The sequence below is a fragment of the Pseudophryne corroboree genome, chromosome 1 (genome assembly GCF_028390025.1).
Source record: "Pseudophryne corroboree isolate aPseCor3 chromosome 1, aPseCor3.hap2, whole genome shotgun sequence".
NCBI classification, from domain to species: Eukaryota; Metazoa; Chordata; class Amphibia; order Anura; family Myobatrachidae; genus Pseudophryne; species Pseudophryne corroboree.
This window is the reverse complement of record NC_086444.1, coordinates 115205898-115229179: the sequence shown is the minus strand read 5'-3', so window position 1 is coordinate 115229179 and position 23282 is coordinate 115205898. Positions and strand designations below refer to the sequence as shown.

The window sequence follows — 23282 nt, the reverse complement described above, 5'->3', positions numbered from 1 at the left end:
ACAGGAGTACAGATGACAAGAGGAGGAGGAGCCAGCTGGAAGGAGGAGGCAGCCGGCGCGGGCCGAAGAGCAGGAAGAGCCTCTTCATACTGTATGTAAGTATTCTCTCTCTCTCTCCCCCCCTCCCTCTCCCTTTCTCTCCCCCCACTTGACACTTGCCTGCAATGCTGTGTAAAATGGGGACTCTTGCCTGCAATACTGTGTAAAATGGGGACTATTGCCTGCAATACTGTGTAAAATGGGGACTCTTGCCTGCAATACTGTGTAAAATGGGGACTATTGCCTGCTGTACTGTGTAAAATGGGGACTATTGCCTGCAATACTGTGTAAAATGGGGACTCTTGCCTGCAATACTGTGTAAAATGGGGACTCTTGCCTGCAATACTGTGTAAAATGGGGACTATTGCCTGCTGTACTGTGTAAAATGGGGACTATTGCCTGCTGTACTGTGTAAAATGGGGACACGTGCCTGCCGCAATGTGTAAAATGGGGACTCGTGCCTGTATACTGTGTAAAATGGGGACTCTTGCCTGCCGTACTGTGTAAAATGGGGACACTTGCCTGCCGTACTGTGTAAAATGGGGACTCGTGCCTGCCGTACTGTGTAAAATGGGGACTCGTGCCTGACGTACTGTGTAAAATGGGGTGGTAAGTTACGGACTACTGCACTGGCGTGCGTGTTTTCCTGTGGTGGGTGTGATGATATCAGATGAGGCCACGCCCATTTTAATGAGGCCACACACCCTTTCCGGGAGCGCGCGCGGGGTGGGGGGTGGTTGGTGGGGGGCGCGCATATATATATTTTTTTTTAATGTCAATGGGTGGGGGTGGGGGGTGCATTTTGAAATCTTGCACTGGGAGCCAAATTGGCTAGAAACAGCCCTGATGATGGATAATGAAAAGCACAAACTCCTGTGAATAATATCTGTATAAACGCTGAGCTCTGATGTCATCACTTTCAGGAAAAGGTACAAAACCAGTAATGCCTCCTTTTCTGTGAATGGAATAGCCATTAGACATCACTGTGGAGATCTGTGTCCTGCACATAGGCACCTGCCCTGATTCATGTTCCTTTCACATGGTCAGCACACAGAAACCTTTGGTGACTTTTTATAACTTTATAATCTACAGCAGGGCTCCCATGACGTTGTGGTGCACTACTAGCCTGAATATTATCATGAGCTGAATCCTGAAAACGATGTACTTTCATGATATACTAATAAAATGATATTAAGCAAAGTCTTATGGTTCTATGGGCACATAGGGGGTCATTCCGAGTTGTTCGCTCGCAAGCTGCTTTTAGCAGCTTTGCACACGCTAAGCCGCCGCCTACTGGGAGTGAATCTTAGCTTATCAAAATTGCGAACGAAAGATTAGCAGAATTGCGAATAGACACTTCTTAGCAGTTTCTGAGTAGCTCCAGACTTACTCGGCATCTGCGATCAGTTCAGTCAGTTTCGTTCCTGGTTTGACGTCACAAACACACCCAGCGTTCGCCCAGACACTCCCCCGTTTCTCCAGCCACTCCCGCGTTTTTCCCAGAAACGGTAGCGTTTTTTCGCACACACTCATAAAACGGCCAGTTTCCGCCCAGAAACACCCACTTCCTGTCAATCACATTACAATCACCAGAACGAAGAAAAAACCTTGTAATGCCGTGAGTAAAATACCTAACTGCATAGCAAATTTACTTGGCGCAGTCGCACTGCGGACATTGCGCATGCGCATTAGCGACTTATCGCTCCGTTGCGAGAAAAAAATAACGAGCGAACAACTCGGAATGACCCCCATAGTAAGAATAATGAAACCAGTCTGGTGATGGTCCTGAAACTACTAAGTACCCTGTTGGTCATGAAGGGGTTATATGAAATCACAGCAGAATATTCCCGCTGCATGTGCAGAATCTAATTGTCATTACAGGCAAATTAATAAACACAACGGCCAGCGATAATCTCACGATCCCATTAAGCAATATAATCATCCCCGCTGGGCAAACTGCTATTGCTCCTAGTGGGGTTACTATGGGACCAGGTGGCCGCTTCTTTCACCCGCCTGTTGGCCGCAGATCCCGCTATCAGCTGCCACCATCGCTTCCAGTCTGGCGCTGCTGTAGGCGCCTGTGAAAGTGATCTGTATCACCAGCCGTTGCCAGTCGCCAGGGGAACCCCCGGGTAAACGTTCTAAATCGCAACGTTCGAAATGTGACGTCGCTAAACTCTGAGAAGGGAATCCCTGGAAGAAGCCAGCCAATCAGGTCCAAGGAACAAAGTTTTCCCGCTGCTGCAGCCGCCCCACTCTGCCTCCACTGAGGGTGAGCACCGCTAACACGCTGATGCCTGAGCGGAGGGAATCCCTGCCGTGACGTCACTTATACAACTTTTTCTCCTCAGCAACCAATCACGTAGCAGCACAGGTGATTCCCGCGGCACCAGCCGCCCGCTTTTTACCTTTATATAGAAGAATAGTCCCCCATGGGAGTAGGGTAGCAGGACTTACTGCAGGCACAAAGAGATAGGTAGATAAGCAGAAGACTGCAATGAGGCTCTTGTAGAGCAAAATATGGAGTGGAAATTGGAAAAGATGTCGTTCCCTAAAATCAAATCAGACGAGAATGTGATGTGGGTAAGTGGACATTGCACAGTGAGATGTTTTATTATTAGAGAGTACAATGAGATATTATTAGAGTGGACATTGCACAGTATAGTGTATAGCGTACAATGAGATGTTTTATTATTGGATTGGTCATTGTACAGGGAGATGTTTTATATTATTAGTGTGTATTGTACAGTGAGATGTTTTATATTATTAGTGTGTATTGTACAGTGAGATGTTTTATATTATTAGTGTGTATTGTACAGTGAGATGTTTTATATTATTAGTGTGTATTGTACAGTGAGATGTTTTATATTATTAGTGTGTATTGTACAGTGAGATGTTTTTATTTATTGTGCATTGTACAGTGAGATGTTTTATCAGAGTGTACATTGTATAGAGAGAAGTTTTGTTAGTGTGCATTGCAAAGAGAGATGTTTTATTAATAGAGTGTGCGTGGCAGTGAGATGTTTTATTATTTGAGTGCATTGTACAGTGAGATGTTTTATTATTAGAGTGCATTTTACAGTGAGATGGATTATTATTAGAGTGCATTGCACAGTGAGATGGTTTATTATTAGAGTGCATTGTACAGTGAGATAGATTATTATTAGAGTGCATTTCACAGTGAGATTAATTTATTATTAGAGTGCATTGCACAGTGAGATGCTTTATTATTAGAGTGCACTGTACAGTGAGATAGATTATTATTAGAGTGCATTGCACAGTGAGATGCTTTATTATTAGAGTGCATTTCACAGTGAGATGGATTATTATTTGAGTGCATTGTACAGTGAGATGGATTATTATTAGAGTGCATTGCACAGTGAGATGATTTATTATTAGAGTGCACTGTGCATTGTACAGTGAGAGGGTTTATTATTATAGTGCATTGTACAGTGCAATGGTTTATTATTATAGTGCATTGTACAGTGAGATGCTTTATTATTAGGGTGCATTGTACAGTGAGATGGATTATTATTAGGGTGCATTGTACAGTGAGATGGTTTATTATTAGAGTGCATTGTACAGTGAGATGCTTTATTATTAGGGTGCATTGTACAGTGAGATGCTTTATTATTAGGGTGCATTGTACAGTGAGATGGATTATTATTAGGGTGCATTGTACAGTGAGATGGTTTATTATTAGAGTGCATTGTACAGTGAGATGCTTTATTATTAGGGTGCATTATACAGTGAGATGGATTATTATTAGGGTGCATTGTACAGTGTGATGTATTATTATTATTATTATAATTATTATTATAGTGCATTGTACAGTGAGATGGATTATTATTAGAGTGCATTGTACAGTAAGATGCTTTATTATTAGGGTGCATTGTACAGTGAGATTTATTATTATTATTATTATTATTATTATTAGGGTGCATTGTACAGTGAGATGGATTATTATTAGAGTGCATTGTTTAGTGAGATGCTTTATTATTAGAGTGCATTGTACAGTGAGATGCTTTATTATTAGAGTGCATTGTACAGTGAGATGCTTTATTATTAGGGTGTATTGGTCAGTGAGATGTATTATTATTAGGGTGCATTGTACAGTGAGATGGTTTATTATTAGAGTCCATTATACAGTGAGATGCTTTATTATTATAGTGCATTGTACAGTGAGATGCTTTATTATTAGGGTGCATTGTACAGTGAGATTGATTATTATTCTTATTAGGGTGCATTGTACAGTGAGATGGATTATTATTAGAGTGCATTGTTTAGTGAGATGCTTTATTATTAGAGTGCATTGTACAGTGAGATGCTTTATTATTAGAGTGCATTGTACAGTGAGATGCTTTATTATTAGAGTGCATTGTACAGTGAGATGCTTTATTATTAGGGTGCATTATACAGTGAGATGGTTTATTATTAGGGTGTATTGGTCAGTGAGATGTATTATTATTAGGGTGCATTGTACAGTGAGATGGTTTATTATTAGAGTACATTGTACAGTGAGATGGATTATTATTAGAGTGCATTATACAGTGAGATGCTTTATTAGATCAATGTGTGAATAACATTGACGTAAGCTGTGCAATAACAATTGTCACTATTTTTCTCTAAGGAAAGTATTATGAAAATTCTTGGAAGGAATTTGAAAAGGATCAGAAAATCAAGTTTGCAGAAAACAAGCAAGGTTGGTAGGGATGTTTATTACCTGAATAAATGATAGTAAATTTTAATTATAATGTGATATATCAATAGCTTTATTGCTGTGATACCGGCTACACATCAGAACTATGTGTACCTGGCCGATATGCCGTCCGTCAGGCCGACATAATGTATCCGCAATACACATCACAACGATATAATGAAGGACTGAACGATCAGTGTTCCACCCTTCATTACACTGCACCTGGTGCATGCGATACCTTCGGATAAGCTGTGCAGCACGGCCAGAGGCGGATTGGCCATAGGGTTTACAGGGAAGATTCCCGGTGGGCCGACGCACCCGTGGGGGCCTGTTTTGTTTGAGGACATGTGGTCCTTTTTATAGACATAATGAATAAGATGCAAAATAATTTGCATATATGAAAATGACTTTGCCACTTAGCCTGTGATTGCAGATGATCTAGTGTATGCTCCGTCTGCCTGCTTGGCTGACATATAAGATTGAGTGAATAGTGATTGGGATACAGTTCTTTCTAAAGAATTATATAGTTTCCTAAATTCTGAAGGTGTATCATATAATGTGCTCATAATATTTAATTTTATTTATTTTTAACTCCCCCCTCGATGCTGGACATGCCCACTATCTGGAAAGTCTTGGGTGGGAGGGTGCTGCTGCCATGGCCCATGGCTAGAACTTACACCTCTGGTGCTGCCCATGTGGGGCCACTAGTACAAATTTTCCAGGGCCGCTTTTTGTTCCCAATCCGCCCCTGAGCACGGCCAACCGGTAGATGTCGCATACAACAGTGGTACAAGATTGTTCTATTTTGTACCCAGCTTTAGCGTGAACCCATTAGTAAGTAGGCAATTGCACATAAAACATCTCTTCTTTATATACATTGTTGTTGTCTATGTATATTGTGAGTATGTCATTTCCCCTCTATACAGTATATGAAGAAAAGCATGCACTAGCTCTTCTGTGTAGGCACTTTGATTTGCTTTCTAGAGAAGTATTTGTATTGGCTCTATATATACTGCACTTCTACTAGACTGTAATTTGTTGACTATGAATTTACATAGAATATACTTATTTGGGTGAAGGAAAGGGTGCTATCAGTAACTTTGGAAATCCTTTGCTTGACACTCTAATGGAATAACATCACAGCATGTAAGTAGTAGGACATCGTCATATCATCAAGTCCATTGAAAGTGCTAGAATGGAATGTGATGGGCCAGTGAGGCAGTGCATTGCTAGCTGGCTGTTGTAAGCTGCTGACAGACAGTTGCTAGGTGCACTCCACACTTTTACATCAGCAAGCTTCTATTGAAAGAGTAACTGTGCCATCTTGTGGAATGTGGTGAAAATACATCATATACAGAACCTTCCTCATGAAGATACTTAGGATGCAAACTCTATGGGCTGATACACACGCGCCAGCTTTTACCGGCCGGGAAAAAGACGGATGGCTTTTTCCCGTGCCGGTATTGTAGTTATCAGTGTGAGGGGTAGGGGCCTTTCACACTGCACGGCCCCGGCCCGGCTGCCGGATTACAGCCGGAAATGTCCACTGGAAGGTCCGGCTACCGGGCCGGCGCTGTGCCGTCTTTGTGGGCAGTGGACCGTGTGTGTGAAGGGGAGCTTTCACACACAACGTTTTTTTTTCAAGCCGTGTCTAATGCTGCGCATGCGCACAGCATTACACACGGCTCAAAGCCATCGTGTTTGAAAGACCCTGCCGGATGGCAAAAAGCTGGACAAACTTTGACCGGCTTTTTGCCATACGGGGAAAACCGGCTAGTGTGTTATAGCCCTTAGGCTTGCAAACTGACCCTCATTCCGAGTTGATCGCTCGCTATCTACTTTTAGCAGCCACGCAAACGCATAGTCGCCGCCCATGGGGGACTGTATTTTTGCTTTTCAAGAGTGCGAACGCCTGTGCAGCCGAGCGGTACAAAAACATTTTGTGCAAAACAAGACCAGCGCTGTAGTTACTTATTCTGTGCGACGATTGCTGTGACGAAGGTCCCGGAATTGACGTCAGATACCCGCTCTGCAAACGGCTGGACACACCTGCATTTTTCCAAACGCTCCCAGAAAACGGTCAGTTGACACCCATAAACTCCCACTTCCTGTCAATCTCCTTGTGATCCGCTGTGCGAATGGAATCGTCGCTAGAAGCAGTGCAAAACAACAATGCTCTTTGTACCTGTACACCGCACGTGCACATTGCGGCCCGTACGCATGCATAGTTTTGCCATTTTTTAAAATGATCGCTATGCAGCGTACATTGGCAGCTAGCGATCAACTTGGAATGAGGGCCTTTGACTGGACTGTTTTTTTTCTCTCAATAATTTGTCATACTGTGTCACAGCGTATCTGCTTCAGGTAGGCAGTGTATTTTTAGCTGGCTGCTTGCTTTACAGATCAGCAGTGGCTGATACTCTGCCACCTGCAACAGAGGCCAGACATCAATTACAATGCTTTATAAACAGGTTTGTTTGTTCTCAACTGTGTGTGGAAGGAAGGCAGTGTAATGTTAGCTGGTTGGTAACTTAAATGCACCGGTTAGCTTGCATCTGCCCCCTTTCTGCATGCATATTCATCTACAGAACTGGATGTTTTGTCCTGTGTAGTATAAACACCTTGCCTGACAGACTTGGACTAATGGTATTTTATTATTCAGCCACACTGAGAAAACATAACCACAAATATAATAAACATTTCAAATTATTATTTTTAAAACATTAAATATCATACATGTCTATTGGCATCATCATCATCCTTATAAAGTCTGCTTTTATTTCTGCCTATTTATATTCTTCTTATGTAGAAAATATAAAACAATTCATATAAATGGCGATTGTGTTTTTATAACATGGTGTATAAAACTAAGGGGCACATTTATCAATGAGTTTTAGCTATTTAAAACTCATTGTTTATGATAAACGGTGCTTCAGCCAATCAGCTCCTGTCATGTGCTTGAAAAATGACAGTTGGGAGCTGATTGGCTGGGGCACCATATATATTATATGCAACGGGTTTCAAATAGCTGAAACTCTGTGAGGAATGGGCCCCAAATTCTTTGAACTGTTTATACACTTTACAGCTATTACATTGTACTGGCAAATGGCTGAAGACGAGCAAAATATCTGTTCTCTGCACAATTTAAATATAGTGTTCTTTGTGAATGTCATGAAAGCTGTACTTTCTTTAGTCAGTGCTTCGTGTGTGTTGTATCTGTGAGTGTTCAGACATTTTATTATAAGCTCACATACAACCCAGGAAACACAGAATAAAGCTAGTATATTTATATGTGGTGATTAGGCAGTGTATTGTTAGTTAGCTGTGATATAGCTATCAGCTACTACGTACACTACCACATCGGCACATGTCTTATCGTCTGGTGGTATAGGCACGTTTGTGTCAGAGGGGGGGTGGGTATGGGTTCTCCGCTAGTACTGAATGGGCCGTTTGATACTTGTAGCAAGATTTTGTACTACTCCTGCAGAAACCATTACAAACCTGCACTTAAAGAATGGTTTCTGCAGGAGTAGTCCAAAATCTGTCATACAAATATGAGCACATTATTACCTAGCAATGGTAAGATATTACCGTATGTATTTATATGCATGTTATGGCCCTGTCACATGGCAGAGAGAACACTGTTGTTGGTAACTTTTAAATTAAAGTGAGTAGGAAAACAGAGCAAGACATGAACACTCAGGGTATACGTTTAATTTGCCGACTGTTGGGATCCTGGCGGTCAGGATACCGACATCGGAATCTCAACAGCTGGCAGTGCCGGCAGCCGGAATACTGGCGCAACAGGACTATGCCCACTCGTGGTTGTCTACCATGCCCATAAAGTGTGAATAGAACCTGTGGTGAGCAGAGCGAGCCACCGAGCCTGCAAGGAGACTGTTTGTGCTAGCTCCACTGCCGCTATACCGGCAGCTGGGATGCTGCTGTCGGTGTATTGGTGGCCGGCATCCCAGCCGCTGGTAATTCATACTGATCCCACACTCAGCAGTAGCAGATACGGGGTAACAATTGTGAGCATTTATTTTGTGTTTATAAAATATAATAGGAAAAATAGGAAAGTGTGTCAAGTGGTGCAATGCAGCTATAGTACTTGATGGTTTAAATTAAATGTCACCACATTTAAAAACAAAGATAGATACAACAAATATAAACCCTCCTAGTACACACAGCGCAAAAATAAAATTAGAATTACGTTCCTGATTGGATGTGTGGAATCAGATGCCTTAATCTAACCTTCCAAGTGAATGGAATCCAGCTCGTTTAGTCCCAATATGAAACAGAAAAAATAGCAAGAGGACAACCAATGTGTAGTACTTCACAACAATGATGAATCAAAAACGTCTTTGAAGAAACAGAAACAGATATCTAGATCCAGCGTACCCCACTCACTCAGTGATAGGTGGATATATATATATCAAGGTTTCTTTGTGTAGTCAACTGCCGTATCCATACACCCTTGGAGTGTGCAATAGGGATAGATGGAAGGGAAGGTAATTCGTCAGAATATGAAGCGTACCCAAAAACTCACAGGTAAAAAAAGGATATGAAGTACATAAAGGTTTCTTTAAGGTGTGTAATTTTACTGCACACAGCGTACCCCAACTCACTCTTGAAGATGTAAAGCAAATCCTATCAAGGTATCTTTACTTGGTTGTCTCGATAGGTAGTCCCTTCTTACAGATTGTCCCATATGTCCTCAAATGTATTACATAGGGAAATGGAACAGAAAGAAGGAGAACCAATGTGTAGTGTGTATCAAATGGTATAGGGACCTAGATAAACTGGTCTCCTGTTTAAATAACCAGATATTGATACAGGTGGGAGCAGTTATAATGAACTTACACTATAAATAAAACAGCAAATGGGATGATATATTACACCTTTCAGCTGAATAACATACAGCAGTATATGGATGGAAAAGGAATGGAGTGGCGTACCCCAACACTTACAGCAACACCACCAGTGTGAAACACATCAAGATTATCACAAACTTTTAATAAACATAATAAAAAATATAAATTAAAAACCATTAATTAGATAAATCAGATGTAATCATATTATCTTTGTCTGTTCCTAAGTCAGAAACAGAAGATGTTAGACAATGTTGATTAGGACCAATTGAATCCCACTTATGATGTATATTATATGTACACAGTCTCCGGTTAGGACTCCCTCCTCATTAGCTTTGGATTCACTTTAAGATGGTAATAATTACCCAGTCCTTATGGATGTTATCCCCAGGACCTCGGTTTAGCAGGTGAGAATCCAATTAGCAGCAGGGGAATAATTCCATGTTGCAAAAGGGCTTGTAGTGTCCAATAGGGGCAAAGAGTCCAATTGTTACCGGAGGTGCCAAGTGGGTCCACAGCTGATGGTCACTGTCCTTAGCTCAACGCGTTTCGCTGGTCTAATGGCTGCCAGCTTCCTCAAGAGCCTCTTCATACACCTTGCTCAGGTATCTCACATACGGCACGGAGTTCAGGATTCTCTGGGACTCGTTTCTTCATACACCCTGCTCAGGTGTCTCACATGCGGCACGGAGTTCAGGATTCTCTGACGGCAATCTTCCTGACTGATTCCAGCTTCCAAACAGCCGCTGTCATCCACGCCGTATAGGTCAGTCGATCCTTTGCAGCAATCTGTCTCCATTCCGCTGCAGAGCGGCAGTGGGCAACGCAGGATACCTGACCGGGGACGCCCGGTAAATGGACCAGCCCACGTGAGAGGTATTTATCACTGATTGATCCACTGGCCATACAAACGTGTTTTAATACTGGAGCTTCACAACTGCAATTTCTTCTTTTTTTCATCATATCGTACATTACGAACATTATCCATCTCTGTCACGGAATAGGGACTTCAGCATTTTTTTGTCATAGCTGTTTCAATATACAAGTCCTAATTGTGCTGTTACTGTGAGTCAATTAACTGAGCTATTACCTTTTATGTTTACCTATTTGCTCTATATGTATTATCCCACAGTTTTTTAAATAAATTACGACAGATTTTTTACTGTTACGTTGGCTCTCTCTATTGTTATTAATATTTATTTCTGAAATCCAGCGCAGCCATTTCTCTTTTTCTTATCTTTGTTTAAAAGGTCTAAGTGATCTTCATATATTGTGTACCACAACTCACACGTGCAAATCAGGCGCCGTTCCTATCAAGGTATCTTTATACGATTGGTCAGACGATCTCACTCCAAGACGTGATTTTTCATAAAAACAAAAAATTTATTGAGCTACACAAGCTCCAAAAAGGAGTGTGCAAAAATACAAATACATGATTAAAAAAAAAAAGGAAAAAGGAAAAAACGAAAAATCCAGTAAAAATTGTATTTGTATTTTTGCACACTCCTTTTTGGAGCTTGTGTAGCTCAATAAAAAATTTTTTTTAATGAAAAATCACGTCTTGGAGTGAGATCGTCTGACCAATCGTATAAAGATACCTTGATAGGAACGGCGCCTGATTTGCATGTGTGAGTTGTGGTACGCAATATATGAAGATCACTTACACCTTTTAAACAAAGATACCTTGATGTGTTTGACACTGGTGGTGTTGCTGTGAGTGTTGGGGTACGCCACTCCATTCCTTTTCCATCCATATACTGCTGTATGTTATTCAGCTGAAAGGTGTAATATATCATCCCATTTGCTGTTTTATTTATAGTGTAAGTTCATTATAACTGCTCCCACCTGTATCAATATCTGGTTATTTAAACAGGAGACCAGTTCATCTAGGTCCCTATACCATTTGATACACACTACACATTGGTTCTCCTTCTTTCTGTTCCATTTCCCTATGTAATACATTTGAGGACATATGGGACAATCTGGAAGAAGGGAATACCTATCGAGACAACCAAGTAAAGATACCTTGATAGGATTTGCTTCACATCTTCAAGAGTGAGTTGGGGTACGCTGTGTGCAGTAAAATTACACACCTTAAAGAAACCTTTATGTACTTCATATCCTTCTTTTACCTGTGAGTTTTTGGGTACGCTTCATATTCTGACGAACTACCTTCCCTTCCATCAATCCCTATTGCACACTCCAAGGGTGTATGGATACGGCAGTTGACTACACAAAGAAACCTTGATATATATATATATATCCACCTATCACTGAGTGAGTGGGGTACACTGGATCTAGATATCTGTTTCTGTTTCTTCAAAGACGTTTTTGATTCATCATTGTTGTGAAGTACTACACATTGGTTGTCCTCTTGCTATTTTCTCTAACGTCCTAGTGGATGCTGGGGACTCCGTAAGGACCATGGGGAATAGACGGGCTCCGCAGGAGACAGGGCACTTTAAGAAAGAATTAGGAATACTGGTGTGCACTGGCTCCTCCCTCTATGTCCCTCCTCCAGACCTCAGTTAGAATCTGTGCCCGGACGAGCTGGGTGCACTTTAGTGAGCTCTCCTGAGCTTGCTGGATAGAAAGTATTTTGTTAGGATTTTTTATTTTCAGAGAGATCTGCTGGCAACAGACTCTCTGCTACGTGGGACTGAGGGGAGAGAAGTAGACCTACTAACTGCGGATAGGTCATGCTTCTTAGGCTACTGGACACCATTAGCTCCAGAGGGATCGAACACAGGAACGCACCCTTGGTCGTCCGATCCCAGAGCCGCTCCGCCGTCCCCCTCGCAGAGCCAGAAGCCGGCGTGAGAAGCAAGAAGACTTCAAAAGCGGTGGCAGAAGACTCCAGTCTTCATATGAGGTAGCGCACAGCACTGCAGCTGTGCGCCATTGCTCCCACATTACACCCACACACTCCGGTCACTGTAGGGTGCAGGGCGCAGGGGGGGGGCGCCCTGGGCAGCAATTAGAGACCTCTTGGCAAAGTGGGCATATATACAGCTGGGCACTGTATATATGCATGAGCCCCCGCCATTATTTTACACAAAATCGCGGGACAGAAGCCCGCCGCTGAGGGGGCGGAGCTTCTTCCTCAGCACTCACCAGCGCCATTTTCTCTCCACAGCTCCGCTGAGAGGAAGCTCCCCAGGCTCTCCCCTGCAGAAGCACGAAAGAAGAGGGTGAAAAAGAGAGGGGGGGGGGGGGGGCACATAAATTTGGCGTAAAAACAATATATACAGCAGCTACTGGGTTAACACTACGTTACTGTGTGATTCTTGGGTCATATAGCGCTGGGGTGTGTGCTGGCATACTCTCTCTCTGTCTCTCCAAAGGGCCTTATGTGTGTGTGGTGTGTCGGTACGTGTGTGTCGACATGTCTGAGGTAAAAGGCTCCCCTAAGGAGGAGATGGAGCTAATATGTGTGTGAGAGGGTGTCTCCGTCGACAACGCCGACACCTGTTTGGATATGTGTAAGTGCTAAGGTGAATTTATTGCACAAAAGATTAGAAAACAGACAGGAAATCTACCCATGTCTGTCCCTATGGCGCAGAGACCTTCAGAGTCTCACAATGCTCACTATCCAAAATAATAGACACTGATATCGACACAGAGTTTGACTCCAGTGTCGACTACGATAATGCAAAGTTACAGCCAAAATGGCAGAAAAGTATTCAATATATGATTATTGTAATAAAAGATGATTTGCATATCACTGATGACTCATCTGTCCCTGACACAAGGGTACACATTTTAAGGGGAAGAAAGCTGAGGTAAATTTCCCTCCTCTCATGAGGAAAAAGAGCGGGAATCTCCAGACAAGTGACTGCAGCTTCCCACAAAGAATTCTCAGGCAGTATCCTTTCCCCACTAGGGCCAGGATGTGATGGGAATCTTCCCCTAGGGTGTCACGTTTGCCCAAAAGGTAGCCCTAGCTATTCTCAGGGATCCTGCAGATAGCGTGCACATTTGGGTACACTACTCAGACCGGCGATTGTGTCGGCATGGGTTTATAGCGCTGTGGCGGCATGGACAGGTACCTTATCAGCAGAAATTGAGACCCTAGTATGTATATATATATATATATATATATATATATATGTATATATATATAGAGATATATATTAAAGATGCTGTCTTAAGAGATATATATCATAAAACATGCCCAAAGAGACATGAGTATACTGGGTCCTAGAGGCAAAGCTATATCGATTTCTGCTTGACGTATCCTGTAGAATTTGCAATGGACAGATGATGCCAACTTAAGTGGCATATGGAAGGCTGAGGATTGTGTGGAGAAGGGTTCTCGGACCTGGTCTCCACAGCTATAGCTGGTAATTCTGATTTCTCTATCGTCCTAGTGGATGCTGGGGTTCCTGAAAGGACCATGGGGAATAGCGGCTCCGCAGGAGACAGGGCACAAAAAGTAAAGCTTTATGATCAGGTGGTGTGTACTGGCTCCTCCCCCTATGACCCTCCTCCAAGCCTCAGTTAGGTTTTTGTGCCCGTCCGAGAAGGGTGCAATCTAGGTGGCTCTCCTAAAGAGCTGCTTAGAAAAGTTTAGCTTAGGTTTTTTATTTTACAGTGAGTCCTGCTGGCAACAGGATCACTGCAACGAGGGACTTAGGGGAGAAGAAGTGAACTCACCTGCGTGCAGGATGGATTGGCTTCTTTGGCTACTGGACATTAGCTCCAGAGGGACGATCACAGGTACAGCCTGGATGGTCACCGGAGCCTCGCCGCCGGCCCCCTTGCAGATGCTGAAAAGAGAAGAAGGTCCAGAATCGGCGGCAGAAGACTCCTCAGTCTTCTTAAGGTAGCGCACAGCACTGCAGCTGTGCGCCATTGCTCTCAGCACACTTCACACGGCAGTCACTGAGGGTGCAGGGCGCTGGGGGGGGGCGCCCTGGGAAGCAATGTAAACCTATTTTTTGGCATAAAATACCTCACATATAGCCTCCGGGGGCTATATGGAGATATTTAACCCCTGCCAGAATCCGTTAAAGAGCGGGAGACGAGCCCGCCGAAAAAGGGGCGGGGCCTATCTCCTCAGCACACAGCGCCATTTTCCTCACACAGCTCCGCTGGTCAGGAAGGCTCCCAGGCTCTCCCCTGCACTGCACTACAGAAACAGGGTAAAACAAGAGAGGGGGGGCAAAATTGTGGCAAAATTATATATATTAAAGCAGCTATATAGGGAGCACTTATTATAAGGCTATCCCTGTCATATATAGCGCTTTTGGTGTGTGCTGGCAAACTCTCCCTCTGTCTCCCCAAAGGGCTAGTGGGGTCCTGTCTTCTTTAAGAGCATTCCCTGTGTGTCTGCTGTGTGTCGGTACGTGTGTGTCGACATGTATGAGGACGATATTGGTGTGGAGGCGGAGCAATTGCCAAATATGGGGATGTCACCCCCTAGGGAGTCGACACCAGAATGGATGGCTTTATTTATGGAATTACGGGATAGTGTCAACACGCTAAAGCAGTCGTTTGACGACATGAGACGGCCGGATAATCAATCAGCACCTGTCCAGGCGCCTCAAACACCGTCAGGGGCTGTAAAACGCCCGTTACCTCAGTCGGTCGACACGGACCCAGACACAGGCACTGATTCCAGTGGCGACGGTGACGAATCAACCGTATTTTCCAGTAGGGCCACACGTTATATGATTTTGGCAATGAAGGAGGCGTTACATATTGCTGATACTACAGGTACCACAAAACAGGGTATTATGTGGGGTGTGAAAAAACTACCTATAGTTTTTCCTGAATCAGATGAATTAAATGAGGTGTGTGATGAAGCGTGGGTTGCCCCCGATAAAAAACTGCTAATTTCAAAGAAGTTATTGGCTTTATACCCTTTCCCGCCAGAGGTTAGGGCGCGCTGGGAAACACCTCCTAGGGTGGACAAGGCGCTCACACGCTTATCAAAACAAGTGGCGTTACCCTCTCCTGAGACGGCCGCACTTAAAGATCCAGCAGATAGGAGGATGGAAAATATCCAAAAAAGTATATACACACATACAGGTGTTATACTACGACCAGCTATAGCGACAGCCTGGATGTGCAGTGCTGGGGTAGCTTGGTCAGAGTCACTGATTGAAAATATTGATACCCTGGATAGGGACAATGTTTTACTGTCTTTAGAGCAAATAAAGGATGCATTTCTTTATATGCGTGATGCACAGAGGGATATTTGCACACTGGCATCACGGGTAAGTGCTATGTCCATTTCGGCCAGAAGAAGTTTATGGACGCGACAGTGGTCAGGTGAGGCGGACTCAAAACGGCATATGGAAGTTTTGCCGTATAAAGGGGAGGAGTTATTTGGTGTTGGTCTATCGGATTTGGTGGCCACGGCTACAGCCGGGAAATCCACCTTTTTACCTCAAGTCACTCCCCAACAGAAAAAGACACCGACTTTTCAGCCGCAGCCCTTTCGTTCCTTTAAAAACAAGAGAGCAAAGGGATATTCATATCTGCCACGAGGCAGAGGAAAGGGGAAGAGACTGCAACAGGCAGCTCCTTCCCAGGAACAGAAGCCCTCCCCCGCTTCTACAAAAGCCTCAGCATGACGCTGGGGCTTCTCAAGCGGACTCGGGGGCGGTGGGGGGTCGTCTCAAGAATTTCAGCGCGCAGTGGGCTCACTCGCAGGTGGATCCCTGGATCCTGCAGATAATATCTCAGGGTTACAGGTTGGAACTAGAGACGTCTCCACCTCGCCGTTTCCTGAAGTCTGCTTTACCAACGTCCCCCTCCGACAGGGTGACGGTCTTGGAAGCCATTCACAAGCTGTACTCTCAGCAGGTGATAGTCAAGGTACCCCTTTTACAACAAGGAAAGGGGTATTATTCCACTCTATTTGTGGTACCGAAGCCGGATGGCTCGGTAAGACCTATTCTAAATCTGAAATCCTTGAACCTGTACATAAAAAAGTTCAAGTTCAAGATGGAGTCACTCAGAGCGGTGATAGCGAACCTGGAAGAAGGGGACTTTATGGTATCCTTGGACATCAAGGATGCGTATCTCCACGTTCCAATTTACCCCTCACACCAGGGGTACCTCAGGTTCGTCGTACAGAACTGTCACTATCAGTTTCAGACGCTGCCGTTTGGATTGTCCACGGCACCTCGGGTCTTTACCAAGGTAATGGCCGAGATGATGATTCTTCTTCGAAGAAAAGGCGTATTAATTATCCCATACTTGGACGATCTCCTAATAAGGGCAAGGTCCAGAGAACAGCTAGAGATGGGACTAGCACTGTCTCAAGAAGTGCTAAAGCAGCACGGGTGGATTCTGAATATTCCAAAATCCCAGTTAATTCCGACAACACGTCTGCTGTTCTTAGGGATGATTCTGGACACGGTTCAGAAAAAGGTTTTTCTCCCGGAGGAAAAAGCCAAGGAGTTATCCGAACTTGTCAGGAACCTCCTAAAACCAGGAAAGGTGTCTGTACATCAATGCACAAGAGTCCTGGGAAAAATGGTGGCTTCTTACGAAGCAATTCCATTCGGCAGATTCCACGCAAGAGTTTTCCAGAGGGATCTGCTGGACAAATGGTCAGGGTCGCATCTTCAGATGCACCAGCGGATAACCCTGTCTCCAAGGACAAGGGTATCTCTTCTGTGGTGGTTGCAGAGTGCTCATCTATTGGAGGGCCGCAGATTCGGCATACAGGATTGGATCCTGGTGACCACGGACGCCAGCCTGAGAGGCTGGGGAGCAGTCACACAAGGAAGAAACTTCCAGGGCGTGTGGTCGAGCCTGGAAACGTCTCTTCACATAAACATTCTGGAACTAAGAGCAATCTACAATGCTCTAAGCCAGGCAGAACCTCTGCTTCAAGGAAAACCGGTGTTGATCCAGTCGGACAACATCACGGCAGTCGCCCATGTAAACAGACAGGGCGGCACAAGAAGCAGGAGTGCAATGGCAGAAGCTGCAAGGATTCTTCGCTGGGCGGAGAATCATGTGATAGCACTGTCAGCAGTGTTCATCCCGGGAGTGGACAACTGGGAAGCAGACTTCCTCAGCAGACACGACCTTCACCCGGGAGAGTGGGGACTTCATCCAGAAGTTTTCCACATGCTTGTAACCCGTTGGGAAAGACCAATGGTGGACATGATGGCGTCTCGCCTCAACAAAAAACTGGACAGGTATTGCGCCTGGTCAAGAGATCCGCAGGCAATAGCTGTGGACGCGCTGGTAACGCCTTGGGTGTACCAGTCGGTGTATGTGTTTCCTCCTCTGCCTCTCATACCAAAAGTATTGAGAATTATACGGCAAAGAGGCGTAAGAACGATACTAGTGGCTCCGGATTGGCCAAGAAGGACTTGGTACCCGGAACTTCAAGAGATGATCACGGAGGATCCGTGGCCTCTACCTCTGAGAAGGGACCTGCTTCAGCAGGGTCCCTGTCTGTTTCAAGACTTACCGCGGCTGCGTTTGACGGCATGGCGGTTGAACGCCGGATCCTAAAGGGAAAAGGCATTCCGGAAGAAGTCATTCCTACCTTGATTAAAGCAAGGAAGGAAGTAACCGCGCAACATTATCACCGCATTTGGCGAAAATATGTTGCGTGGTGCGAGGATCGGAGTGCTCCGACGGAGGAATTTCAACTGGGTCGATTCCTACATTTCCTGCCATCAGGATTGTCTATGGGTCTCAAATTGGGATCTATTAAGGTTCAAATTTCGGCCCTGTCGATTTTCTTCCAGAAAGAATTGGCTTCAGTTCCTGAAGTCCAGACCTTTGTTAAGGGAGTACTGCATATACAGCCCCCTGTGGTGCCTCCAGTGGCACCGTGGGATCTCAATGTTGTTTTGGACTTTCTCAAATCTCATTGGTTTGAACCACTAAAAAATGTGGATTTGAAATATCTCACATGGAAAGTGACCATGCTACTAGCCCTGGCTTCGGCCAGGAGAGTGTCAGAACTGGCAGCTTTATCTTACAAAAGCCCATATCTGATTTTCCATTCGGACAGGGCAGAACTGCGGACTCGTCCGCATTTTCTCCCTAAGGTGGTGTCAGCATTTCATCTGAACCAGCCTATTGTAGTGCCTGCGGCTACAAGCGACTTGGAGGACTCCAAGTTGTTGGACGTTGTCAGAGCTTTAAAAATATACATTTCAAGGACAGCTGGAGTCAGGAAATCTGACTCACTGTTTATACTATATGCTCCCAACAAGTTGGGCGCTCCTGCGTCTAAGCAGACTATTGCGCGCTGGATTTGTAGTACGATTCAGCTTGCACATTCTGTGGCAGGCCTGCCACAGCCAAAATCGGTAAATGCCCACTCCACAAGGAAGGTGGGTTCTTCTTGGGCGGCTGCCCGAGGGGTCTCGGCATTACAACTCTGCCGAGCGGCTACGTGGTCGGGGGAGAACACGTTTGTAAAATTCTACAAATTTGATACCCTGGCTAAGGAGGACCTGGAGTTCTCTCATTCGGTGCTGCAGAGTCATCCGCACTCTCCCGCCCGTTTGGGAGCTTTGGTATAATCCCCATGGTCCTTTCAGGAACCCCAGCATCCACTAGGACGATAGAGAAAATAAGAATTTACTTACCGATAATTCTATTTCTCGGAGTCCGTAATGGATGCTGGGCGCCCATCCCAAGTGCGGATTATCTGCAATAATTGTACATAGTTATTGTTACCTAAATCGGGTTATTGTTGTAGGGAGCCATCTTTCAGAGGCTCCTCTGTTATCATACTGTTAACTGGGTTTAGATCACAGGTTGTACGGTGTGATTGGTGTGGCTGGTATGAGTCTTACCCGGGATTCATAAATCCTTCCTTATTGTGTACGCTCGTCCGGGCACAGTATCCTAACTGAGGCTTGGAGGAGGGTCATAGGGGGAGGAGCCAGTACACACCACCTGATCATAAAGCTTTACTTTTTGTGCCCTGTCTCCTGCGGAGCCGCTATTCCCCATGGTCCTTTCAGGAACCCCAGCATCCACTACGGACTCCGAGAAATAGAATTATCGGTAAGTAAATTCTTATTATTTTGCCTTATATTCCTGCACAGCCTAGGAAAGCACGTCATTATCAAATGCAGCCGTTCGAACAAAGAAACAAGAAAGTCCGAGGTGCGTCCTTTCTTGCCAGAGGCGGGGGCAGAGGAAACCAGCTGCACAACACAGCTAGTTCCCAGGAACAGAAGTCTTCCCCGGCCTCTACGAAAATCCACCGCATGTCGCTGGGGCTCCACAGGCGGAGCTAGGCCCGGTAGGGGCACGTCTTCGTAAGTTCAGCCACAAGTGGGTTCACTCCCTGTTAGATCCCTGGGTAATAGATATTGTGTCTCAGGGATACAAGCTGGACTTTGAGAAGATGCCTCCTCACTGACGGCCCTGCCGCCCCCCCCCCCCCCCCCCCCCCCCCCGAGAGGGAAACAGGGTTAACTGCAATTCACAAATTGTATCTTCAACAGGTGGTGGTCAAGGTTCCCCTCCTTCAACAAGGAGGGGGTTATTATTTGACCATGTTGTAGTCCCAAAACCAGATGGTTCGGTCAGACCCATATTGAATTTAAAATCCCTGAACATATACTTGGAAAGTTCAAGTTCACGATGAAATCGCTCAGAGCGGTCATCGCAAGGGAGGGGGATTTTATGGTGTCTCTGGACATAAAGGATGCTTACCTTCATGTCCCCGTTTATCCACCTCATCAGGAGTACCTCAGATTTGTGGTACAGGATTGTCATTACAAATTCCAGACGTTGCCGTTTGGTCTGTCCACGGCACCGAGAATATTTACCAAGGTAATGGCAGTAATGATGGTGCTCCTGCGAAAGCAAGGAGTCACAATTATCCCATACTTGGACGATCTCCTCATAAAGGCGAGGTCCAGAGAGCAGTTGCTGATTAGTGTAGCACGCTCTCGGGAAGTGTTACAACAGCACGGCTGGTTTCTGAATATTCCAAAGTCGCAGCTGATTCCTACGACGTGTGTCTGCCCTTCCTGGGCATGATTCTGGACACAGACCAGAAGAAGGTTTTCTCCCGACGGGGAAGGCTCAGGAACTCATGACACTGGTCAGAGACCTCTTAAAACCAAAACAGGTGTCGGTGCATCACTGCACGAGAGTCCTGGGAAAGATGGTGGCGTCATATGAGGCCATTCCCTTCGGCAGGTTCCATGCGAGGACCTTTTCAATGGGATCTGTCGGACAAGTGGTCCGGATCGCATCTACAGATGCATCGGCTGATCACCCTATCCCTCAGGGCCAGGGTGTCTCTTCTGTGGTGGCTGCAGAGTACTCACCTTCTCAAGGGCCGCAGGTTCGGCATTCAGGACTGGGTCCTGGTGACCACGGATGCAAGCCTCCGAGGGTGGGGGGCAGTCACTCAGGGAAGAAGTTTCCAAGGGCTGTGGTCAAGTCAGGAGACTTGCCTTCACATCAATATCCTGGAGCTAAAGGCCATATACAACGCCCTAAGTCAAGCGGAGATCCTGCTTCGCAACCAATCGGTGCTGATTCAATCAGACAACATCACCGCAGTGGCTCATGTAATCCGCCAAGGCGGCACAAGGAGCAGGGTGGCGATGGCGGAAGCCACCAGAATTATTCGATGGGCGGAGAATCACGTACGAGCACTGTCAGCAGTGTTCATTCCGGGAGTGGACAACTGGGAAGCAGACTTCCTTAGCAGGCACGACCTCCACACGGGAGAGTGGGGACTTCATCAAGAAGTCTTCGCGCAGATTGTAGGTTGGTGGGAACTGCCACAGGTGGACATGATGGCACCCCGCCTCAACAAAAGGTTACAGAGGTATTGCGCCAGGTCAAGAGACCCTCAGGCGATAGCTGTAGACGCACTGGTGACACCGTGGATGTTCCAGTCGGTTTATCTGTTTCCTCCTCTTCCTCTCATACCCAAGGTGCTGAGAATCATAAGAAAAAGAGGAGTGAGAACAATACTCATTGTTCCGGATTGGCCAAGAAGGACTTGGTATCCAAAGCTGCAAGAAATGCTCACAGAGGACCCATGGCCTCTGCCTCTAAGGCAGGATCTGTTGCAGCAGGGACCTTGTCTGTTCCAAGACTTACCGCGGCTGCGTTTGACGGCAGGGCGGTTGAACGCCGGATCCTAGTAGAAAAAGGGATTCCGGATGAGGTTATTCCTACGCTAATAAAGGCTAGGAAGGACGTGACGGCTAAACATTATCACCGTATACGGCGAAAATATGTTGCTTGGTGTGAGGCCAGGAATGCCCCTACAGAGGAATTCCAGCTGGGCCGTTTCCTTCACTTCCTACAGTCGGGAGTGACTTTGGGCCAAAAAAATTGGGGTCCATTAAGGTCCAGATGTCGGCCCTATCCATTTTCTTTCAAAAAGAACTAGCTTCTCTACCTGAAGTTCAGACGTCTGTAAAGGGAGTGCTGCATATTCAGCCCCCGTTTGTGCCCCCAGTGGCACCTTGGGATCTTTACGTGATGTTGAGTTTCCCGAAATCACACTGGTTTGAGCCACTTAAAACCGTGGAGTTAAAATATCTCACGTGGAAGGTGGTCATGCTATTAGCCTTGGCTTCGGCTAGGCGTGTGTCAGAATTGGCGGCTTTGTCACATAAAAGCCCCTATTTGGTTTTCCATATGGACAGGGAAGAATTGCGGACTCGTCCGCAATTTCTGCCAAATGTGGGGTCATCTTTTCATATGAACCAACCTATTGTGGTGCCTGTGGCTACTCGTGACTTGGAGGATTCCGAGTTACTGGATGTAGTCAGGGCTTTGAAGGTTTATGTAGCCAGAACGGCTAGAGTCAGGAAAACTGAGTCGCTGTTTATCCTGTAGGCGTCCAACAAGCTGGGTGCTCCTGTTTCAAAGCAAACTATTGCTCGCTGGATCTGTAACACGATCCAGCAGGCTCATTCTGCGGCTGGATTGCCGCTTCCAAAATCAGTAAAAGCCCACTCCACAAGGAAGGTGGGCTCTTCTTGGGCGGCTGCCCGAGGGGTCTCGGCATTACAGCTTTGCCGAGCGGCTACTTGGTCAGGTTCAAACACCTTTGCAAAGTTCTACAAGTTTGATACCCTGACTGAGGAGGACCTTGTGTTTGCTCATTCGGTGCTGCAGAGTCATCCGCACTCTCCCGCCCGTTTGGGAGCTTTGGTATAATCCCCATGGTCCTTACGGAGTCCCCAGCATCCACTAGGACGTTAGAGAAAATAAGATTTTACTTACCGGTAAATCTATTTCTCGTAGTCCGTAGTGGATGCTGGGCGCCCGTCCCAAGTGCGGACTTCTCCTGCAATACTTGTATATAGTTATTGCTTAAATAAGGGTTATGTTATGGTTGCATCAGGTTTGTCTGATGCTCTGTTGTTGTTCATACTGTTAACTGGGTAAGTTTATCACGAGTTATACGGTGTGATTGGTGTGGCTGGTATGAGTCTTACCCTGGATTCCAAAATCCTTTCCTTGTACTGTCAGCTCTTCCGGGCACAGTTTCCTTAACTGAGGTCTGGAGGAGGGACATAGAGGGAGGAGCCAGTGCACACCAGTATTCCTAATTCTTTCTTAAAGTGCCCTGTCTCCTGCGGAGCCCGTCTATTCCCCATGGTCCTTACTGAGTCCCCAGCATCCACTACGGACTACGAGAAATGGATTTACTGGTAAGTAAAATCTTATTTTTTCTGTTTCATATTGGGACT

At 45.5% G+C, this 23282-nt stretch overlaps 1 protein-coding gene across 1 annotated transcript in view; it reads left to right on the top strand.

Annotated features, from left to right (window-relative positions):
- The first annotated feature begins 2400 nt into the window (after positions 1 to 2400).
- CDC20B (cell division cycle 20B) overlaps positions 2401 to 23282 on the top strand; it is a 98725-nt gene continuing 77843 nt past the window's right edge. Inside the window, exons 1-2 of the mRNA XM_063946513.1 lie at positions 2401 to 2622; positions 4670 to 4741. Of these exons, the coding sequence (XP_063802583.1) occupies positions 2560 to 2622; positions 4670 to 4741 (135 nt within the window). The 5' untranslated portion in view covers positions 2401 to 2559. The remainder of the gene's footprint in view (positions 2623 to 4669; positions 4742 to 23282) is intronic.